At 44.4% G+C, this 23288-nt stretch overlaps 1 protein-coding gene across 1 annotated transcript in view; it reads left to right on the forward strand.

The window, feature by feature from the left end:
- Window positions 1–388: 388 nt before the first annotated feature.
- LOC146679655 (protein NLRC3-like) overlaps window positions 389–23288 on the forward strand; it is a 60652-nt gene continuing 37752 nt past the window's right edge. Inside the window, exons 1-2 of the mRNA XM_085450407.1 lie at window positions 389–593; window positions 3177–4965. Coding sequence (XP_085306533.1) covers window positions 395–593; window positions 3177–4965 — 1988 coding nt within the window. The 5' untranslated portion in view covers window positions 389–394. The remainder of the gene's footprint in view (window positions 594–3176; window positions 4966–23288) is intronic.

Consider the following 23288-nt stretch of genomic DNA (forward strand, 5'->3'; position numbering starts at 1 on the left):
AACAGGGAAGTTATGTTCCCATTTGTGTTTGGTTCCCACAGTGCTCTCTCACCCTAGTGTGTGTTCTCAGTTTTAGGTTTCAGTAACCTCAAACAGAAGTTTTCAGTTTCCTATTTTTTTTATTAGCTTCTTCAGTTTGAGTGTCTGCATTTAGGTCCTCATTTCCAGGACACCTATGACAATTATTACTGATTCCTTTGACATGTAATAGTATTCCCATTACAGTACAACCCCCCCCCAAAAAACCTTAGTCCAGATTAAAACATGTAAGTTGCAATCTGTTGTGCAATGCCCTACACAAGTAAATAGGAGATGTAGGACTGTCTATGATTCATGTGCTCTCATGTTTTACAGATCAGGGATGGAGAAGGCCTTACCAGTGCAGCTGCTGGAAATGTTGAAGAACTTGGGAGACGAGGAGGTGAAGCATTTCCACTTTTACCTGCAGTATGAACCTGGAGGTGATTTACCCACAATCTACAAGTCCCAGCTGGAGAATGCAGACAGACTAAAAACAGTAGATCTGATGGTGCAGGCATATTCAGACCGAGTTATGGAGGTGGCGAGGTCGATTATAGAGAGGATGAATGAAGGTCAGTCAGAGAAAAACAGACATTAAACACTCAGAGCAATATGCAGACACAAAATTGTCAAAATTTATATTATGAAATGTATGTAAACTGAGGATGTTATGGGCTTACCTTTTAATTCAGTGTTTTTACTCCTCAAAGTATGTTTGAATACAAATATTATATTTACATTATTTTGAAATCATGCACGTTTTCAGTTTTAAAAAGACCAGTTCATGATTCAAGTCACATTTTACTCCAACAGGAAGTCCCTCAGTCAAGAAAGCTTCATCGATTACATCAGAAGGTAGGAATCAGTCGTCATCAGTTTGTCTGAAGAGAGATAGATACGGCAGAAACACATACCTGAGCTGACCAATGTGAACGCTTTTTCATATGATATCTCTGTTGCCTCAGCATAGCGCAGCGGTCAGAGCTCTAATGCGTGAATGGCTGATCATTTTAATATTATCTAACTTCAGTTCACTGGCTATAACAGCCTGATATTTAGGCTTTGGAAGCACATCTAGTTAAAACAGAAGACAACAGAGCTTTACATGAGATGTAAGGATGGTTCATAGCAGATCCTAAAAAACAAACTAGAAAACCACCTAACATGTTTGGAATCAGAAATAGTCATGCTTTAACCCTTGGATGCACAACCTACCAGTACCCACACTCTTCCACGAGTGGGGTCAAAAATGACCCCAAATAGAAACAATGCATTTTGCTACAAACTTGGTTGTTATTCTTCAAAATCTTTAAAACAAAGAGTTGTAATGTTTTCATATTTGAGTTGTTCCTCATAAAACATGTTTGTGACATGAAGCCCTTTGCATTTTTATTTATTTTTTCATTAATTTTAAGAAATCGCAGTTTTTGTATCACTTTTGTATGCTCGCTCGGCCTATACTGCAGAAGCTGGGTCTTCCCTCTGAAAGGCACAAGTTGTTCATCCACTGTAACACTGAGGATGAATTTCTGCCTGCAGTTGACCAGGAACAGGCCCCATATGTAGCAGAAAGCTGCCATGTGGTTTGTTTTCAGTCGGTAGGCTCTGGTCCTCTTGTCCTCAAAGTGCAAGAAACGGCGAATATCTTTAAATCTTTGAATTGACATAGTGGCCTTGTACAATGGGTTATGCAGAGGACTCCCAAAAAACACACCGACTGGTACATCCCAGTTCTTCTCACTTCCTGCAAGAATGGTCAATCAAATAAAGGCCAGGAGCTTAAGTTTGATTACATTTTTCCACTCTTTTCCCCTGTCTGTGGCTACTCTTCGTGCCTCCATGTTTGTGCATGTCAGCACCTCTTCTATTGTATTGTCAGACATGAACATCTTCCATGCATTTACTGGGGAGACAGTACTAAACCCAGGTGCAAGCCCTGGCCGACTAATTCAGAATATTGTGGCTAGAGCAGTAAGAGGGGCTCATTCTGTTAGATTCAGTATCCATTTCCTCTTCAGACTCATCAGAGGACTCCTCTGTATCTGACTGGCCTTGTTCAGTGGGGAGACAATAGTCTGGGTCCTCTATATCTTAATATCTTAGATGTCAGATACTGAGTCAGTGCCTCCAATGGGCTCTTCATCCCATCCGTCCTGGATAATTTGTAGGGCAAGGTCCACAGGGATCCTAGCTGGCCTCATAGCAGCCATGTTACTTTAAATATTTTTTTAAAAAAACCATCAGAAAGGACAATGTTTGAAATGCACAGAAAACTATAAACAGGGCTGCACATAAATGGTCCGCAGGTGCGCATTTGCTGTCAAAATAAAAGACGCATACTAGATAAGAAGTTGGAACGCTCGTTTGCGTACATTAGATGTTCTGGAGGAGGACAGACATTTGTTCAGAACTCTTAAAGATGTCGAAGAAGCAAGCTCCGTAAGCAATTACTTTGGTGTTCCTCCACCACAAAAGAAGCGTGTATTCTCTGAATTTCCGGGAATACTTTTATTTTGACACCGAATGCACATCTGCGGACCACTTATGTGCAGCCCTGACTATAAATCGTGTATGTTACTGTGTATAAATTAATTCTTGATCTATCAGAAGTGTAAGTGGGTCAGTTAGAGTTGCTAAGAATGAAAGTTTCATGGAAGATTCCACAGCAACTGCTTGGGGTCATTTATGACCCCACTTATGGAAGAGTGGGGTAGTGATACAAAAACTGCATTTTCTTAAAATTAATGAAAAAATAAATAAAATGCAAATGGCCTCATGTTACAAACATATTTTATGGGGAATACCTGGAATATGAATATATTACAACTTTGCATTTTAAAGATTTTGAAGAAAAGCAACCCCTGGGGTAATTTTTGGCCTGCCATTCTACTTTTAAATACTCTAGTAACAACAAGCAGGCCTGCAGTGTGAGATTAAAGTGCTCTAATAGGGCTTTTCAGAAAATCCTTTTTGAAAGTATTTGATATATCTAAAATTTCAAACCTGTCCAGGCTTTGTGACAAGCTTTTTTATGGAAATCGGAGGTGGTGAGGTATTAGAAAAGTCATCAAGAGGCAAACAAGTGAATACATATAGATCTTCGCACCACAAAAACCGCAATAGACTAATCATCTAATCTCCTCTTTTAAATTCAGATGCTCTTCGACAATGTCAGCTTAAACTCAAGTATAACATGAAAGAGAAGTTCCAGTGTGTGTTTGAGGGCATCGCTAAAGCAGGAAACCCAACCCTTCTGAATCAGATCTACACAGAGCTCTACATCACAGAGGGAGGGACTGCAGAGGTCAATGATGAACATGAGGTCAGACAGATTGAAACAGCATCCAGGAAACCAGACAGACCAGAAACAACCATCAGACAAGAAGACATCTTTAAAGCCTCACCTGGAGGAAATAAACCAATCAGAACAGTGCTGACAAAGGGAGTGGCTGGCATTGGGAAAACAGTCTTAACACAGAAATACAGCCTGGACTGGGCTGAAGACAAAGCCAACCAGCACATCCAGTTCATATTTCCATTCACTTTCAGAGAGCTGAATGTGCTGAACGAGGAAAAGTTCAGCTTGGTGGGACTTGTTCATCGTTTCTTTACTGAAACCAAAGAAGCAGGAATCTGCAGCTTTGAAGACTTCCAGGTTGTGTTCATCTTTGATGGTCTGGATGAGTGTCGACTTCCTCTGGACTTCCACAAAACTACAATCCTAACTGACCCTAGAAAGTCCACCTCAGTGGATGTGCTGCTGATAAACCTCATCAGGAGGAAACTGCTTCCCTCTGCTCGCCTCTGGATAACCACACGACCTGCAGCAGCCAATCAGATCCCTCCACAATGTGTTGCCAAGGTAACAGAGATAAGAGGGTTTACTGACCCACAGAAGGAGGAGTACTTCAGGAAGAGATTCAGAGATGAGGAGCAGGCCAGCAGGATCATCTCCCACATCAAGACATCACGAAGCCTCCACATCATGTGCCACATCCCAGTCTTCTGCTGGATCACTGCTACAGTTCTGGAGGATGTGCTGGAAACCAGAGAGGGAGGACAGCTGCCCAAGACCCTGACTGAGATGTACATCCACTTCCTGGTGGTTCAGGCCAAAGTGAAGAAGGTCAAGTATGATGGAGGAGCTGAGACAGATCCACACTGGAGTCCAGAGAGCAGGAAGATGATGGAGTCTCTGGGAAAACTGGCTTTTGATCAGCTGCAGAAAGGAAACCTGATCTTCTATGAATCAGACCTGACAGAGTGTGGCATCGATATCAGAGCAGCCTCAGTGTACTCAGGAGTGTTCACACAGATCTTTAAAGAGGAGAGAGGACTGTACCAGGACAAGGTGTTCTGCTTCATCCATCTGAGTGTTCAGGAGTTGCTGGCTGCTCTTCATGTCCATCTGACTTTCATCAACTCTGGACTCAATCTGCTGGAAGAACAACAAACAACCTCCAAGAAGTCTGAAACAAGAGAATCTGCAGAGAAACACTTCTGCCAGAGTGCTGTGAACAAGGCCTTACAGAGTCCAAATGGACACCTGGACTTGTTCCTCCGCTTCCTCCTGGGTCTTTCACTGCAGACCAATCAGACTCTCCTACGAGGTCTGCTGACGCAGACAGGAAGTAGCTCACAGTCAAATCAGGAGACCGTTCAGTACATCAAGGAGAAGCTCAGTGAGAATTTGTCTGCAGAGAAAAACATCAATCTGTTCCACTGTCTGAATGAACTGAATGATCGTTCTCTAGTGGAGGAGATCCAACGGTCACTGAGGTCAGGACTATTCTCCTCACTGTCTGCTGTTCAGTGGTCAGCTCTGGTTTTCATCTTACTGTCATCAGAAGAAGATCTGGATGTGTTTGACCTGAAGAAATATTTTGCTTCAGAGGAGGCTCTTCTGAGGCTGCTACCAGTGGTCAAAGCCTCCAACAAAGCTGTGTAAGTAAATGTGTGATCAGTCTTTTATTTATAAAAGATTAAAATGTAAAACCTTTTTACAAATTATAAAACTTCAAATAATAACAAAATGATTATCAGCACTAACTAAAGTATATCACATTTAGTGTTTAATAGCAGCAGTAAATGTCAGAGTGTATTAAACATTTCTGGGTGTCACCTTTTATCAAAGAACCATCTAGAATCATCCTGTGATGTACCCAGAGGTCCACCATCAACTCCTTTCAAAGTAAATACAAAAACAATGAAAATAAAAATCTGTGACATGTGACATGTCCTGTGAGCTTATTGCTCTGCATGAGTTCATTTCAGCCTCACTAGTACAGTTCTGCAGCTGCTTGCAGATTCAATCATATTTCTCGTGTTTCTTCCTCTTGCCATATCTTCGTTATGCATTTTTGTCACTCTCTTGTATGTCGTGCTCTTAGTGTTTGAATTTACACAGTCTCAGAACCTTTAAAAATGTGACAGAATGCAATTGCTAGTAAGCAAATGTCAGGGGACCCTGACATTTACACTGTGGAGAAAGAGGCATGAGATCTTTGACTTCTTCTCACTGCTTTGTGGAGGACTTTTATGTAAGGACATGACTAATCACTATATCTACTTTTGCAGAAATGATTTCCATGAAAACTTTTCTGGTTCAACACAAAAAAATTCCCTTTTGAGATCTATCGATTTTTCTAACCTCATTAATTGCATGTCTTTGGATTCTGAGATGAAGCTTGCATGATCATGGATTTGAACCCGGGAACACTCCTGTTTCGAAAATAATATGCAGGTTGATGGACTATTTTCAGAAAATAGTTAATGCATCTTGAAAACTATTAAAATATTAGGCAAAACACCATAAGATGCAAATATGGGATGGTTGAAAAATGCAACAATTATATGACCCCTATGAGCATGCACCCCGAAAAACAGTGGGAAGGAAAAACTCCCTTTTAACAGGAAGAAACTGCCAGCAGAACTAGGCTCAGGGAGGGGTGGCCATCTGCCTCAACCAGTTGGGGTGAGAGAAGGAAGACAGGATGAAAGACATGCTGTTAAAGAGAGCCAGAGATTAATAACAAGTATGACTCAATGTAGAGAGGCCTATTGAAACATGTTGAGTGAAAAAGGTGACTAAAGAAGGAACACCCATCATAGGAATCCAATACTATACTGCTATGGTAGCCAACGTTTCAAATGTAGGTTTGACAGGTTTATCAGTGAATGCTTTATCCAACACCTAGTGAGGGTTTACTCATGTTTGCCACTGAGTCGCTGTAGCTCAGGAGGTAGAGCAGGTAACCTACTGATCGGAAGGTTAGTGGTTCAATCCATAGCTTCTCTTTTCTGCATGTCAAGAGTGTTAATGTGTATGAATGTAATAGTGATGTGTTGGTCGCGAACGAAATGGCTCGTAGAGCTGAATCTTTGAAGTGAACGACATGAGCCGGCTCCTTTTTGGGAGCCGTGGGTTTTTTTTTTTTTCTTTCTCTCACCCTCTCTCTCGCACTTTTTTCCACTTCACTCCGCACACGAGCCTTGTGCTTGCGCTGGGAAGAGGGGGGAGGGGCACAGTAGCACAGGAACAGAGCGGGAGGGAGAGACAGAGAAAGAGAGCCAGGGACAACAATGTCACATTAGAAATCAGAATCAGAATCGTGTTTATTGGCCAAGTATATGTGCAGACACATACAAGGAATTTGGTTCCGGTAGATGGTGGCTCTCAAGCACAGCAATGTAAATCACACACACACACACACACACACACACACACACACACACACACGTGTCTATATATACATTACACATGCATACGCAAAGCTGTGTAAACCAACTATAAATAACGAATCTAAACTTATATACATAAAACACAGAAATGAATGAAGTGGAATGAATACTACAGAATGTACATAAGGTGCAGTTGCAGTCTGGCAGTGGGAGCAGTGTGACAGGTCAACTGTTAAGAAGGGAGATGGCGAGGGGAAAGAAACTGTTCCTGTGTCGGGTGGTCCTGGTCTGCAGGCTTCTGTACCGTCTGCCAGAGGGCAGCAGATCAAAAAGTCTGTGTGCAGGGTGTGAGGGGTCTGCGATGATTTTCCCTGCCTGTTTCCTGGTTCTTGAGAGGTACAGATCCTGGATGGAGGGCAGTCCGCTCCTGTCCTGTTTAGTGGCTGCTCCATACCAGACTGTGATGGAGGAGCACAGGACAGACTCAATGACCGCAGTGTAGAACTGGATCAGCAGCTCCTGTGGAAGACTGTACTTCCCCAGTTGTCTCAGGAAGTACATCCTCTTCTGGGTCTTTTTGAGGATGGAGTTGATATTGATCTCCCACTTCAGGTCCTGGGAGATGGTTGTACCCAGGAACTTGAAGATCTTCACAGTTGACACAGGGCTGTCTGATATGGTGAGGGGGAGCAGAGTTGAGGGATGTCTCCTGAAGTACACTGTCATCTCTACAGTTTCAAGAGTGTTCAGCTCCAGATTGTGCTGACTGCACCAGAGTACCAGCCGCTCAACTTCCTGCCGGTATGCAGAGACGTCACCATCCTGAATGAGGCCAATGACAGTGGTGTCATCTGCAAACTTTAGGAGTTTAACAGCCGAGTTCTTGGAGGTGCAGTCGTTAGTGTAGAGGGAGAACAGTAGTGGTGAGAGGACACATCCTTGAGGGGCACCAATACTGAGGGACCGGGTTTCAGAGGTGCTCTCCCCCAGCCTCACTTGTTGCTTTCTGTCTGTCAGGAAGCTGGTGATCCACTGACAGGTGGCTGGTGACACGCTGAGCTGGGAGAGTTTGGAAGAGAGAAGTTCAGGCACGATGGTGTTAAAAGCCGAACTTAAGTCCACAAACAGGACCCTGGCATAAGTTCCCGGGCGGTCGAGGTGTTGCAGGATGTAGTGCAGCCCCATATTCACTGCATCATCCACCGACCTGTTTGCCCGGTAGGCAAACTGCAGAGGGTCCAGCTGGTGGCCTGTAATGTCTTTCAGATGGGCTAACACCAGTCGTTCGAAGGATTTCATGACCACAGACGTCAAGGCGACAGGTCTGTAGTCATTCAGTCCTGTGATGGTGGGTTTCTTGGGAACAGGGATGATGGTGGAGCGTTTGAAGCAGGATGGAACTTCACACAGCTCCAGGGATCTGTTGAAGATACGAGTAAAGATGGGAGCCAGCTGTTCAGCACAGGTTTTGAGGCAGGAGGGTCAGAGGTGTGATGGAGGTCGTTGAGTCTGGATTGGAGAGGGTGGTGGTGGTCGTTGGGTCTGGATTGGGGAGGGTTGGGGTGGTCGTTGAGACTGGATTGGGGAGGGTGAGGGTGAAGGGGGGAGAGGTGGAAGGTGTGTTGGGGGTCAGTGTCTGAAGCAATGTCTCTGGGGAGGGGAGGGTGAGGCGTGGGAGTCTGTCCGTCTCAAACTTGCAGTAGATTCAATTCAATTCAATTCAATTTTCTTTATTGTCTCACAAGGGGAAATTAGTTAGAATGTGTTTAACTCATTGACCAGGTCTTTGTTTGCTTCAACAGTGGGTGGAGGGCATCTGTAGCTGGTGATTTCCTGCTGGCCCCTCCACACTGACGCAGGGTCGTTGGCTGAGAGCTGTTCTTCCAGCTTCTGGGAGTAGATCCTTTTAGCTGCTTTGATCTCCTTGGTCAGTGTGTTCCTGGCTTGCTTGTACAGGGTTAGGCCCTGTCACCACTTCTGTAGGCGTCCTCCTTGGCCTTACAAAGATGTTGGAGTTTAGAAGTGAACCATGGTTTATTGTTGTTGTATGTGCAAAAGGTCTTTGTTGGCACACACACGTCATCACTGATGTATGATGTCACACTGTCCGTCAGCTCATCCAGGTTATCAGATGCAGCTTCAAAAAAAGTCCAATCAGTGCAGTCAAAACAGTCCTGCAGTTCCTGCTTTGCTGCGTTAGTCCACTTCTTCACAGTTTTGACTACAGGCTTGGCATGTTTGAGTTTTTGCCTATAAACTGGAATAAGAGGGACCATGCAGAGATCAGAATGTCCCAAAGCTGCCCGGGGCACATAGCGATAGGCATCTTTTAGAGTGGTGTAACAGTGATCCAGTATGATGTTGTCCCTGGTGGGGCAGTCTATATGCTGTCTGTATTTAGGGAGTTCGTGCTTGAGGTTTGCTCTGTTAAAATCCTCAAGGATAATTGTAAAGGAATCCAGGAATTTTCTTTCCAGGGTGGTGATCTGGTCAGCCAGCTCGCACAGTGCGTTGTTCGCGTTGGCCTGAGGAGAGATGTAAACTCTGACCAGCATGAAGGAAGAAAACTACCACGGTGAATAAAACGGTTTACAATTGATGAAAAGACTTTGCAAGTGTGGGCTGCAGTGTTTCTGTAACATTGTGACATTAGTACACCAACCTTCATTAACGTTGAAGCAGACTCCACCACCTTTTGTTTTCCCTGAGAGCTCCATTTCGCGGTCCGCCCGGTGAAGTTGGAAGCCCGGCAGATTTAAGACAGCGTTTGGGACTCGCACACTGAGCCAGGTTTCAGTGAAGCAGAGGGCAGCAGAGCGTGCAAAGTCCTTGTTAGTCCGGTTTAAGAGCAGTAATTTGTCGACTTTGTTTGGAAGAGGGCGGAGATTTGCGAGGTGAATGGAGGGGAGTGCCGTGCGGAATCCTCGCCGATGTAGTTTCACCAGCGCACCAGTGCGAGTCCCCAATCTACGTCTCCTCCAGGAGCCACAGAGAGCTGCTGCGCCTCCAAATAAAATCTCCAAAAAACTTAGCAGTTTTTTTTTTTTTTGCCTGTCCCATTTGGTTCTTTAGCCATCAGAATTGTTGTCTGAAGACCAACAAGGATACCCAATGGATTTACTTTGCCAAATGGATCATCGTGGCATTGCCGTATTGGTCCATTTGGTCGATCTTTGTTTTTATTATTTATTATATTTTATTTTCAGATGTTACAGACGGGACAGACATGAGTGAGGGATAGGAAAGGGAGAAAGAAAGAGGAAGGAAAGGAAAAACAGAAGGGGAGAGGGACAGTGAGAAAGGGGGGGAGAAAAAAAATAAAAATCTCCTGGATCACCTGTTGGGAGAAGAATAGAAAACAAGCAAAAAAACAAAAAAAACAAAGCAACATACTAAACACAACACCATCACATTAATCTAGCTTAGTGTAAACAGCAGTAAATACTAAATATTCAATGTTGTTGTGCAGCACGCAGGACAGATGTGCTTCGAAGTAGCAGCCAAGAAAGGTGTAATTTAAGTCTACGAGCAGTGAACACCCGTGTGCATACCTGTTTGGATCAGCGCGCTTGTATTCCAAAGGTTTCTCCATGTAACGATCTGCTAAGGAGTGTGGGGGGGCCACAGCCCCGTCCTCCAGGGTATGAAGCAGGTATGGAGGAGATCAAAACTCCAGACATCCAGAGGCCCCCAGAACACAAGAGACCATGGAAGACCCACAGAGGGGCAGCCGCACCACTGTCCCAGAAAGAGCTGAGAAGAGTCCCAGATGAGGGTTCACTCAGCAGCCGCGGAGCAGAAGCCAGGGGGAGTTGCAGTGACGCGCCCGTGAGCTCCGCCGGCAGCCAGCTGTACCTGAGTGACTGAGCCCCAGGCCAAGAGGCCGGGGGCACCCCACCTCCGAAGTGGTCCGAGCGAGCCCCAGGTTCCAGGCCCCGATAAGTGGCCGCCAAGGAGTGAGCCGGTGTGTACCTGGACGCCCACCCCCAGATACAAAGAACCACCAACGCACCGGCACCTGAGGGAGTCCGCCACTGGCAGGGGAAGTGGTGGTGGGTGGAGATAGGCCTCCAAACCTTGGAGGGCCTGAGGTGTCCCCAGAGAGGTGGTGTCTGATACCCAACCTGACATATAGACACAGACATACAGGCACACACAGAAACAAACATCCATTCCCACCCTCATGCTCTCATATGCACTCACTCCACACTCAACCAATGTGAAGACAGACATAAAGAGACGCTGTACACACGATCACACTCCCCAAGCGTACTCTACAAACTGGGTCTAGGTACCCTTGCCCCTGGAGGGGGGAGCTGCACCCAGACCCAGGTGGTGTTACCCTTTTCCCTGCGGTGGGGAGAGGCAGACCACCCCGACTCCGTAGCAGCAGGGAGGCCCCACACTCCAGACCGCAGTCGGACGGCCAACTCCTCCTAGCCCTCCCGCTCCAGCAGGCCGCAGAGAATGGGGGTGGGAGAAGACTCCAAACCTCCCTCCACCCGCTCATTGTAGTGTTGATGCATGTGTGTTCTAAGGTGCAATTAAAACCCAGGACGGCATGGAGTTACCTGCCAGAGAGCAGCAGGTAAGCGCATAGTCCCTCCTGATAGCCCTCAATGTCTAAATGTATTTAAAATTGAGAGGTGGGCAACGACGCCAGGGGTGAGGTGTACACCTGATGGTAATTTGGACTCCGTGATTGTGCCCACCCCAAGATCCTATATGTATGTGTAATATGAGAGTGTGAATAATGTGAATGTCTAAGTTGTGGGATAAAATTGAGGCAGAGGCAGCCGGAAGGGGACAGAGGGGGGGGGGGGGTAGCCTCCTCTGCACCCTGGTGACATACCCCTACTCCAAGGCCCTGCATGTGTGGGTGGTTGTGGTGGAGCGGGAAGAGGGAAGAGGGAGGCAGCTGGAGATGGGGAGGGAAGGAAGGAAGGGGCAGGTAACCCCTCCCTGGGGCCAGCTCCCCCGCTGACCCCAGTAGGCACTCCCACACTCCGCGACCCGCCAGGGAAAGGGGGCCCAGGCCCATCCAGACCGGGGCCCAGTGCAGCAGCGCCTCTCGGCCCCACAGAGCCCGGGACAGTTCACCCAACCCCACCACAGAGAAAACTGCACCCACCCCACCATCCACTCATCTTCCAGACTACATAAGACAGTAAACGCCCAGGCTGAGATCTTCCTCCACCTCTCCTGTATCTCCCACTCATGCAGAGAGAGTCCCTGAAGAGAGGAAAGCTCCTGCAAGATGTGACCATCTCCCCCACCAGTTGAAGAGCCCCCCAGGTGGCTCAACGCACCGGCGGCACCCTGCTCCAGGGCTGGGCCCCCATGCACCCACCCGCCCACAACCCCGGCAACACACCAACCAGGACCCAAGCCCCTGAGGCCCGGCTCGGGCCCCAGCCCAGAGACGGAGCGCCCCCAGAACCTCACGCCCATCCCGGACCCACCCAGGGGCAGCCAGGCTACCAGGTCAGTAACCCACGTCCGTCAGCACAGACCCTCCCCTAGCCCCGCTGCACGCAGCCGCGAGGAAACAGTCACCTGAGAGCCAACAGAGCCCCCAACCGGACATGACCGCTACCCCGGGTTGAGCCCCCCAAGGAAGATGCCTCCGGGGAACCCTCCGACGCCCTAAGCCTGTCCCTACCCCCACACCAATCACAACAGTGAAGGCGGAACCAAACTATGACCCCCCACCCCCACTAGGTGATGGAGCTGATAAAAGGAGCCCAGAGCAACTGATCTGATTTGGTGGCAGAGGCTGTATCAAGACTAATGTAATCTAATAGATAATTTCTATATTGATTAGAATTAAGATTATTTTTATTTTTCCAGTTCATGAGGACAGTTTTCTTGGCTATGCATAGGGCAGTGAAAATCATATGGGCTATATTCTTTTCTGAAGTGACATTATCTAAGCTTCCCAGTAAACACACTAAGGGGGAAGTTGGAAAGTTACATTTCAGACACTTTGATAAGTCTTCACATATCTCGCGCCAAAACTTTTGCACTGGTGGACAGAACCAAAGAGCGTGGATGTAATTGTCTGGTGTATTGCCTTGACAGTGTGAGCAGTTGTTGGAAGATGTAAAGCCCATCTTGAACATCCGATGACCTGTATAGTGCACTCTATGTAATATTTTGTATTGTATTAATTGCAGACTGGGATTTTTAATTAATTTAAAGGTTTTTAAGCAAATCTGAGACCAGAAGTTTTGGTCTAAGCTGACTGATAAATCTGCTTCCCACTTTGCAATAGGAAGTGATATTGATTCATCTAATTTAGAAAGTGTTCTGTATATTTTAGATAATAATTTGGGGGATTTAAGAGTAAGAAAATGTGCCGCACTTAGTGGTGTTTGTAATTCAACTTGACTGAGGTTAAATTTCTTTTTTATTATGGATTTAATTTGTTGATATTCTAAAAATCTTTTCTTGTTGATCCCATATTGTGCAACTAGTCTGTCAAATGAAATAAATTCTGTTCCCTCTAATATATGTTCTAAGTATTTAATTCCTTTACAACTCCATTCTGCGAAATTAATCATATTATTGTTTTGTAATATGTCAGGGTTATTCCAGATAGGTGTACGTTTGCATGGGATTAATGAAGACTCCGTTATTTTTAGAAACTCCCACCATGCTGTTAGAGAAAAGCTGATGTTGATACTTTTAAAGCATTCATGTCTTTTGATGTTTGAGCTAATAAATGGTAGGTCTGAAATCTCTAGATCCTTGCATAGTGCCTGTTCAACATCTAGCCAGGGCTCAACTAAGAAGGTATGTTTTAACCATTCTGAGATGAACTGAAGCCTGTTGGCTAAACAGTATTGGTAAAAATTAGGCAGATCTAATCCTCCTCTATCCTTGGTTCTTTGTAGCGTTTTTAAGCTGATACGCGGGGGTTTATCTTTCCAAAGGAATTTGGAAATATATGAATCCAGAGATCTGAACCAATCTTGTGATGGTTTGTTAGGGATCATCAAAAATAAGACATCCTCCAGAAGCTGGAGGATGTCTGGTCATTTGTTCTGATACGAGCTGTTGGGGAATTGTATAATATTCTTATCCAGTTTATGAAAGAGTTTCCAAAACCAAATTTGTGTAAAGTTGCGAATAAAAATTTCCAGTTAACTCTGTCAAATGCTTTTTCTGCATCTAGAGATAATATTATGGTTTCGATGTTTTTATCGTATGAGTAGTCTATTAAATTAAGTAATCTACGAGTGTTTGTTGAGGAGTGCCGACCTTTTATGAAACCAGTTTGGTCAGGATGAATTAAGAGGGGGGTCATTTTCTCTAATCTCTTTGAGAGAGCTTTGCAGATTATTTTAAGGTCTACATTTAAAAGAGAAATTGGACGATAGCTTGAGGGAAATAAAGGGTCTTTGCCTGGTTTTAGCAGGAGACTAATGTTGGCAGAGTTCATATTTGGTGGTAGTCTGCCATTTTCCTCGATTTCCTGCAACATGCCGTGGAATACTGGTGCCAAAATTGTCCAGAATTCTTTGTAGAATTCTGCAGGGAAGCCGTCTGGACCTGGAGCCTTATTATTGGGCATACTTATCAGGGCTTCCTGGAGTTCACTTGGCGTCAGTGGCGAATCCAGTTCCATTGCTTGACTGTCTAGTAATTTTGGAAGAGTTACATTGTACCCCAACCAGAAGCCTTGGATGAACCGGGATGTTTGTCTCCTCCTGAAGGCCCGCAACACCGCCTTTAGGTCAGGAGATGCACACGCCTACAGCACAGCCAGGGCTAATCTAAAGAAGGGCATCAAAAAAGCCAAACACCATTACAAAAAGAAGGTAGAAGAACACTTCTCCAACTCCAACCCCCGACGCATGTGGCAAGGACTCCAGACCATTACAGACTACAGGACCACCAAACCCTCCCCCGCATCCTCTGATGTCTCCTTCCTCAACGAGCTCAACAACTTTTATGCTCGTTTTGAGCGAGGGAACCCCACAACCAAAGCAGACATGACGCCAGACCACCAACCTCTGACTCTCTGCAGCTTGGTGCCGAAACTCCGGTTGGGGAGGAAGGGAGCTTGCAGCTATCGTGTGGGTGACAAACAGGGGCGAAGGCCAGCAGCCTATCTGAGTGACGCCAGGCGACATAAGAAAGGTGAGTGCCACCTGTTGATTTTTATCCAAAGGCGCTATATTGGAAGTTAAAACTAAATTTAATTAAATAATATTCACTCAGTCTGGGTTTCTGGTGTTTGTCCATAGTGATTTTTTTGGGTAATTTGTGTTTAAAGTTTGGGGAACATTTGACTGATAACATTTATTGCTGTTCATTGTGGGAGCGAATTTTAAGAGGTTTAAGAGGTTATATGAGGTTAAAATAATACGGTTTAAGGTGTGTGGAAACCGATGTGGGTGGCTGGATGCCAGCAGTCACCTGGGTAGTGTAGGGGATTTGATCCAATCGATTAGCAGAGACTGGGTCTCGGGCTTCAGATAAATGAAACTGGATGGCAGGGGTCCAACAGTGAGGCTTTTAAAACAAGTAAATTCGTTTAGGACTGAGAGCTAGGCTCTCTAAGAATGCAGTTGTTCAGCAGGTGGCACTGACCCCTAATCGCGGACGCGTGGTTAGGTTTTAGCCCGGTTTGGCCTCCCGCTGGGGACTTGGGATTCCCGGTTAATTGGCCAGGTAATCTACGAGTGATTGCCTTCTACTGCATTGATTGATCGACAGAGTTGGACTCGGCCGGGACCACACAACGTCGTTGGCCTGAGAGTTTTAAGTAAAGCTGAAGGCGTGGGTTTGATACTAGCGCCAGAGGTGGAGCTCCTTTCCAGCTGCGGGAAACGGTTATAAAGTAATTAGAATTTAGTAATCTGACCGTTTTCAAGGCGGCGTACTTGAAACGTGTAATTGATCAGCAAGGCTAGGCCTGGGCTATAGGTGCTTTTAAATTAGTCAAAAAGTTAGGTGTAACCTCTTCTGGCATATGACGTCTATGCGGGCCCGTGTGTATATAGATTATAAATTACCTGTGTGTGTAAATAAGTTCTATAAATCTGTTAAATCTGAAACTCCTGCTAAAAACTTCCTCTCTACAAACTCTTTTCTTTTCTCTCCCTCTCTCTCTCAGTTGGGATTCTGTGTGTGTATGTGTGCTGGAGAAAAAAGGAAAAGGGTCTCTCTCTCTATGTCTCTGTGAGAGAAAAAAGGTGGGGGCCGAGTGAGCCCGCGGGGCCGAGCGGGTCCGCGGGAGCGAGCGTGTATGCTGTATGAGGAAGAAGGGAGTGAGAAGGAGTGAGTGAAAAAGAGTAACTGAGTGTTTGGTGATTTTTTTATTATTTCAGAGGCTCTGGGTAAGAGTTTTGACTATATTGATTTAATTCTGTGGTTTTGGAGTTGGTGACTTTAGCTGTGAGAGTTGTGAAAAGAGCAGGTTTTTCTTTTGTTGTGATGTTAAGTATAAATTCAATAGACTGTGAGTAATCTGTGTTTTTCTGCCTATTGTGCTGCGTGGAAGACACAGAAGTGTAGAAATGGTTGTGGTTACGTCTGGTTCAGTTTGGGTAAGAAGGAAAAACAGCCGAGTCCGTGTAGGTGACAAAAATAGTGATTTTATTACATGCTTCTAAGACAGAAGCATGGGAAGACAAGCGTACAGCCACAGATCTCCAAAGAGTGGACCGTTCCCCATCCTTATATAACCCATGATGACATCACACAGTTAGACCTTACTGGGGATGATAACAGTCTCCCCATAGTCCAAAGTTCTCCTTATACAAACATCAGATGATACTTTAGAGAAAAAGAAGTGTGTGACATGTCATGTTGTGCAGTTCTGTGAGCCTGTGTGTCCAACTAGAGAATGTCCTGACATGACCTCCCTGTGTAAATAAGGGTGAACGTGCGTGTTTACATAACTCTCTATGTGCATGTTCTGATGTAGGCCTGCAAATGAATTAGAACAAGGTCCTGCTGGACCCTCCAGTTATGGAGGGTGAATACAATGCTGTGGATACCATTTGAGACTTGTTTACAATGATGATAACCTGCATACATTAATCTTTACTCAGATTACCATAGATATAAAACAAAGATTATTCTGTCAACTGGTTCAACAATGGTAAATGATTAATGATTGATACTTCTGATTATAACTGTGATCATAAGAATACAAAATAAAATATCTGCACCCTTCTCACGCATTCTTAACAAAGCAAAGCAAACATTAGCAGCACATTGACCGCAGTCAGGCATCCACATCCCATAGGTGCTATAAAACATTTCCTGTAAAAGAATCACAGTTTTCAAGACAGGGTGTGTCTCCCCCAACACTCTCACCAGAATACAGTGTAATAGCATCACCAACTCCTAACCCATAAACACCGTTTCTTCACACATCCGCCCAGAAATCCTGTAATAGAAAAACATTAAAAACTGTAACCCTGTAGGGAAGAAAATGTAAATGGTAACGCTGCGCAGTTACCTCTGTAAACAACACAAGACACAAAAATGGCATTTACAGGTTCACTCATCCTCGAATATTTTGTCATCCTTCTACTCCTGTAAAAAGAAACACACATAAATTCATCCACCCTTTTATCCTATCTAGGTGGAGGTGGTTAACCTTGAGTCATGGTCTAGTCTTGTCATCTTTTACCAGTCAGTCCGTTTGTTTTTATTTCCAGTCTTTCATCCATTCATCCATTCATCCATTTCTTTCTTTCTTTGCTGATAGTGAAACCTGTCGTCGCATTTAGTTTCCACACTCAGCAAAATGACGTCATTTCAAAAAGAAAACGAAGAACTTTAGCTTGGATTACATCGCTGAATCCTTTTTGGACAGGAACTTACTTTCTAATTGTCCCAGATAAGTGGCTTTCTCCTGAGCCCATTTTAATGTGGAGAAACTCACTTGCAACAATTTTCTCGCCGACGTGTAATGCTTGTAATTTCCGATGTGCAGATCTGCTTAAAGAAAAGATTCACAAACAAAAATCAGTGCACTGTTCAAAATATAAAACAAAATAAAATAAAAGATAACAAATCAACACCACCTCAACCTTTTCCTATTCCTAAACCTATATGTTTTGCGTTCGTGAAACAAAATAGAACCGTTTCCATATTAAGTAATTTGAGCTCTTGAAATGTTTTAATTCTCTTAATTCTGCCTGTTTATTTCAACACTTTTATTGACTTTTATTCAACTGCTACTTGGTCACTCAAATCTTAGCTGTTCAAATTGCCTAGAGTTCAACAAAGTCTAGATCCCCGTTATCATGAAACTTGAACGGGTGTACGATGATTTACTTACAGTAATTTAGAATCATCACTCAACCTAGCTCTACTACTGGCACTGCGTGACTTTTCTCACACTGGAAACCAGAATTTAGTACAGAACTTTAATACCTCAGGCAATCGTGCTCAAGGGCTGCCCCCCCTTTCTCTTCTTCTTTGTCCGTGTGTTCCTCCTTTTATTAAGTCTCCATCACAATGATGTGGCGCTCTGAAATAAGACTCACACTGTTAATTCATCGTTTTCACTCTGCACCACTGCTCAGGCTGTTTTCTTTTCTTTTTAGTGTACAGTAAACAATTGAGTCGAGGCCTTAAGCCCCAGATATCTCGCACAGGCATCGTTTTCATAACCAAACCTCTCCGGACTCTGCTCCCCAGACCACACAAATGCCCTCTGGGCTTATTATTGTAACAGATTCTATATTTGAATTTGTTGTGTGCAGCATTGAGCCTTTGTCAGTAAAGCATTCTTCATTGCAGCAGCTGGAGCATTGTGTGTCACTTCTTTGTGAATTAAATCAACATTTTGATTTTGGTGCATAGGTATGTATCAGTTTTCACTCCCTCAACGAGTGCATAAGTGTTCATGTGTGTGTTTCTCTTCATTCTAAGTCGGCGCATGCAGAAGTGTGTGTTTGTGTGTTGGTGTATGTTTGTGTTCATCACCTTCCTGTTCTGTAGTGTAGGTAAACCAGCGGCCTGAAGCATGCCCTGGGGTCCTCCCCTCCTCTTTGGGTCTGTTTTCATCCGTTGTTGCAGCTGCCTGCATCTTCTCCTTATAACTTGACCCTTTTGCTTCTGTAGCTTGGTGCCATCAGGACCTCGCTGCAGGTCCTGATGGCATCCCCGGGCGTGTTCTCAGAGCGTGTTCTGGGGAGCTTGCAGGAGTGCTCACAGACATATTCAATCTGTCCTTGGCCCACGCTGTGGTACCGGCCTGCTTCAAATCCACCTCCATCGTCCCGATACCCAAAAACTCCAACCCATCTTGCCTCAATGACTACCGCCCAGTAGCACTCACCCCCATCATCACTAAGTGCTTAGAGCAGCTGGTCCTAGCACACTTCAAATCCTGTCTCCCCCCCACCCTGGACCCTCACCAATTCGCATACCGCCAAAACAGGAGCACAGAGGATGCAGTCTCCATCGCACTGCACTCTGTCCTCTCACACCTGGACAACAACAACACCTACGCCAGAATGCTGTTTATAGACTTCAGTTCAGCATTCAATACAATCCACCCCTCACAACTCATCAGGAAACTGACAGACCTGGGCATCAGTTCCCTCATCTGCAAATGGTTACTGGACTTCCTGACCAACTGCCCCCAACATGTCCGGCTGGATAACCACTGCTCATCACAATGAACACCGGTGTACCACAAGGCTGTGTTATGAGCCCTTTCCTCTACTCCCTCTTCACCCACGACTGCAGACCTGCTGATGGTTCCAACACCATCATTAAGTTTGCAGATGACACCACGGTGATTGGCCTCATCAGTGACAACGATGAGGCCGCCTACAGGGAGGAGGTGGATCGTCTGGCTGAGTGGTGCGACACAAACAACCTGCTGCTTAACACCGAGAAGACCAAGGAGCTCATCGTGGACTACAGGAGGAATGCTGACCCACATCCACCCATCCACATTAAGGGGACGGCTGTGGAGCGTGTGAGCAGCTTCAAGTTCCTGGGAGTCCACATCTCCGAGGAGAAGGCACATGTTTGAAATGTTTGAAATAAAAATGAACTGAACTGAACTGAACTGAACTTCTGGATGGATGCAAACTGCATTCCGTTGCCCTGTACCTGTGCATGTGCAATGACAATAAAGTTGATTTCTATTCTATTCTATTCTATTGTCAAGAAACAGATCAATTTCATTTTTAGATGGGTTTATTTGTGGTGAGTATAAAGTTTCATAGAAATCCCTAAAGATGTTGTTTATTCTTCCAGGATCATATATTGTGTTCCCCGATAAATCTTTAGCAGCACATATAGTTGTTTTTTCTTTATTTATTTTTAGCTGGTTAGCTAGAAATCGACCTGATTTGTTACTGTGTTCAAAATTCTGCAAGCATAGTCTTTGTATAAGGAATTGTGTTTTTTTATTAATAATTTCATTTAATTCTAGTTTTGTTTTGCATATTTTGTTCAATGTTTCCTGATCTTGGTTGCACGCGTAGGCTTCTTCTAGTGATTTGATGGTTTTTTTCTAATTCCTGAATATTTTTGTTTTCTTCTTTCTTTTTGTGTGATGAGAAAGAAATTATTTTACCTCTCATCACAGCTTTCCCTGCTTCCCATAGAACAGAAGCAGATATTCCGGGAGTGTCATTAAAGTCTAAATATGAAGTCCATTCCTTTTTAAGATATTTAATAAAGTCTTCATCTTTAAGTAGTGATATATTAAATCTCCAGTTTTTCTTGGCGTAGTGTTATTCTTGTGCATTAGTGTTAAAGATACAGGAGCATGATCGCTGACAGCTATAGGATGAATCTCAGTGTCATAAATGTCACACAGCAGTGAGCTGCTGATCAAAAAATAATCCAGACGAGAGTAAGAGTGATGAACATGCGAGAAAAAAGTATATTCCTTACTGGTGGGGTGAAGAGAGCGCCATGCATCGCAAAGACCAAAGTCGCTCATATACTAATAATAATGGATTGGATTTATATAGCGCTTTTCAAGGCACCCACAGCGCTTTACAATACCACTATTCATTCACTCTCACATTCATACACTGGTGGAGGCAAGCTACAGTTGTAGCCACAGCTGCCCTGGGGCAGACTGACAGAAGCGAGGCTGCCATATCGCGCCATCGGCCCCTCTGGCCAACACCAGTAGGCAAGTAGGGTAAAGTGTCTTGCCCAGGGACATAACGACCAGGACAGAGAGCCCAGGGATCGAACCGGCGACCTTACGGTTACAGATGCGATTCCCAACCCCCTGAGCCACGGTCGCTGATTGATTATATTTGTGGACTGCCAATTGCGCTGAGTTCCTGTTGTGTTGAGCCTATCCATGTCTTCATTTAGTCCAAGGTTGAGGTCACCGCCAAGAATGAGTGCGCAATCGAGGTGTTCAGAGAGTGCACTAAAAAATCCGTGGAAGAATGAGGGTTCATCAACATTTGGACCATATATACTTACAATACATAGTTTTTTGTTCAATATTGATAGTTTAATAATTATTCAATTCAATTCAATTTTCTTTATTGTCCCACAAGGGGAAATTAGTTTAGCAGCAGGAGGATAAGAACAACAGAACAATACTATAAAACAATAATAACAATAATAATGATAGAAAATTCAAGGACAATTATTTGCCATTAAGGAGACAAGACGCAGTAGGGATAAAAGAGACCTGGAGTCTTTTAGTCCTCCTCTGAGGTACTCTAAAACGGCGGCTGGAAGGCAACAACTCAAACTCACTGTGAAGTGGATGGTTCACACAATTAATAATAGAATGAGCCTTTCTAAGCACGTTTCTATTGTAAATGGCAAAAAGTCCATCTTGCCAGCGCCCTGAAATTTTGCTAGCGGTTTTTACCAGAAGTCCCAACCGATTCTTATTCTTCACCGTCAGGTTACCAAAGCAGGCAGCGATACAAAAAGACATCACAGATTCGATAAAACTTATATAAAACAAAGACAACATCTCAGATGAGACATTAAAAGATCTCATTTTCCTTAAAAAGAACAGTCTTTGTTGAACTTTTTTAGTAGTGGCATCAGCATGAGATTCAAAACACAGTTTATGGTCAAGTACCACACCTAGATATTTATAACTCTCAACGATCCCAATATCAGCAGTTTTAATGATAGTGGGTGATGAGCTATAAGAGGACTTCCTAAAATCAATAATCATGTCTTTAGTTTTTGACACATTAAGTGAGAGGAAGGACTCATCACACCAATTCACAAAATCATCTACAACCTGTCCATGGCCTGACTCGTCCCCCACTAGAAGACTGACGATTACTGTGTCGTCAGCAAACTTCAGGATGTGTCTGTTTGTGAAATTGCTGCGACACTCATTTGTGTACAGAATGAACAGAAGGGGGGAGAGGCAGCAACCCTGGGGAGATCCAGTAGAGGAGGAGAGCACATCAGAAAAGACATGATTCACCCTCACACATTGTGACCTATTAGTCAGAAAGTCTGTCACCCAGCCGACCAGACTAGTGTCAAGCTTAAAATGATTGTAAAGCCTGTCAGCAAGTAAGAAGGGTTGAATTGTATTAAATGCAGATGAAAAGTCAGCAAATAATAATCTTGCATGGGTGTGGGGGGCCTCAAGATGCTTATACAAAAGATGCAGGAGTGTGACAGCAGCATCCTCCACACCTCTCCCTGCTCTATAAGCAAACTGGAAGGGGTCAAGATGGTGTTCAACCTGCATTAAAATCTCCTTCTTAATTATCTTCTCAAATGTCTTCATCACTAAAGAAGTCAGAGCCACAGGCCTAAAATCATTCAGTGCCTTAGGAGAACTGCCCTTAGCAACAGGAACAATGATCGCATGTTTCCAAATCTTAGGTACTGTCTGTAGCTCTAAAGAAAGTGAGAAGATATAGTGAAAAACCCCACTCAGCTGATCAGCACAAGTTCTCAGTACCTGTCCACAGATGTTATCAGGTCCAGGACTCTTGCTTTTGGTGTGTCTGAAAAGATTAGCTACCCCTGTCTCATCAATACAAATAGATGGGGGAGTGATAGTCCTTTCCCTCAGTGTGCTGGTCTGCCTAGAGCAGTCATAGTTCTCAAAACGAAGGTAAAAACTGTTAAAATCGTCTGCCAGATGTTTGTCAGAGGTAAACCCTTCTAGGGTAATGCTGCTTTTACCTTTCGTCTGTAGCCCTGCCATTGTTTTCATACCAAGCCAAGATTTTTTGAGGTTGTTACTGCTGAGTTCTGCCTCAATCTTATTTCTATACCTCATCTTGGCAATCTTTATTGCAGCCCTCACCTCCTTCCTCAATATTCTCACAGTGGGAACGTCTCCCTCGTTAAAAGCAATTTTCCTTTTAAGAATCAGATCCTTAATATCTTTAGAGAGCCACGGTTTGTTATTAGGGAAAGTCTTAAATTCTCTGACTGGAACCACAGAGTCTTTGCAAAAAGAGATGTAGCTACACACCACATCGGTGAGTTCATCCAAATCAGAAGTGCTCTCTTGAAACAAGGACCAGTCAGTGCAATCAAAACACCCCTGAAGGGCAACACAACTGTCTTTTGTCCAGACATTAGTCCGCTTCACACAGGCCTTCTCCCTCCTAATCACAGATCTGTAAGCA

The sequence above is a fragment of the Copadichromis virginalis genome, unplaced genomic scaffold (genome assembly GCF_057382275.1).
Source record: "Copadichromis virginalis isolate Kocher_CV1m ecotype Utaka unplaced genomic scaffold, C_Virginalis_male_GT1.1 unmapped_scaffold_1, whole genome shotgun sequence".
Lineage (NCBI taxonomy): Eukaryota > Metazoa > Chordata > Actinopteri > Cichliformes > Cichlidae > Copadichromis > Copadichromis virginalis.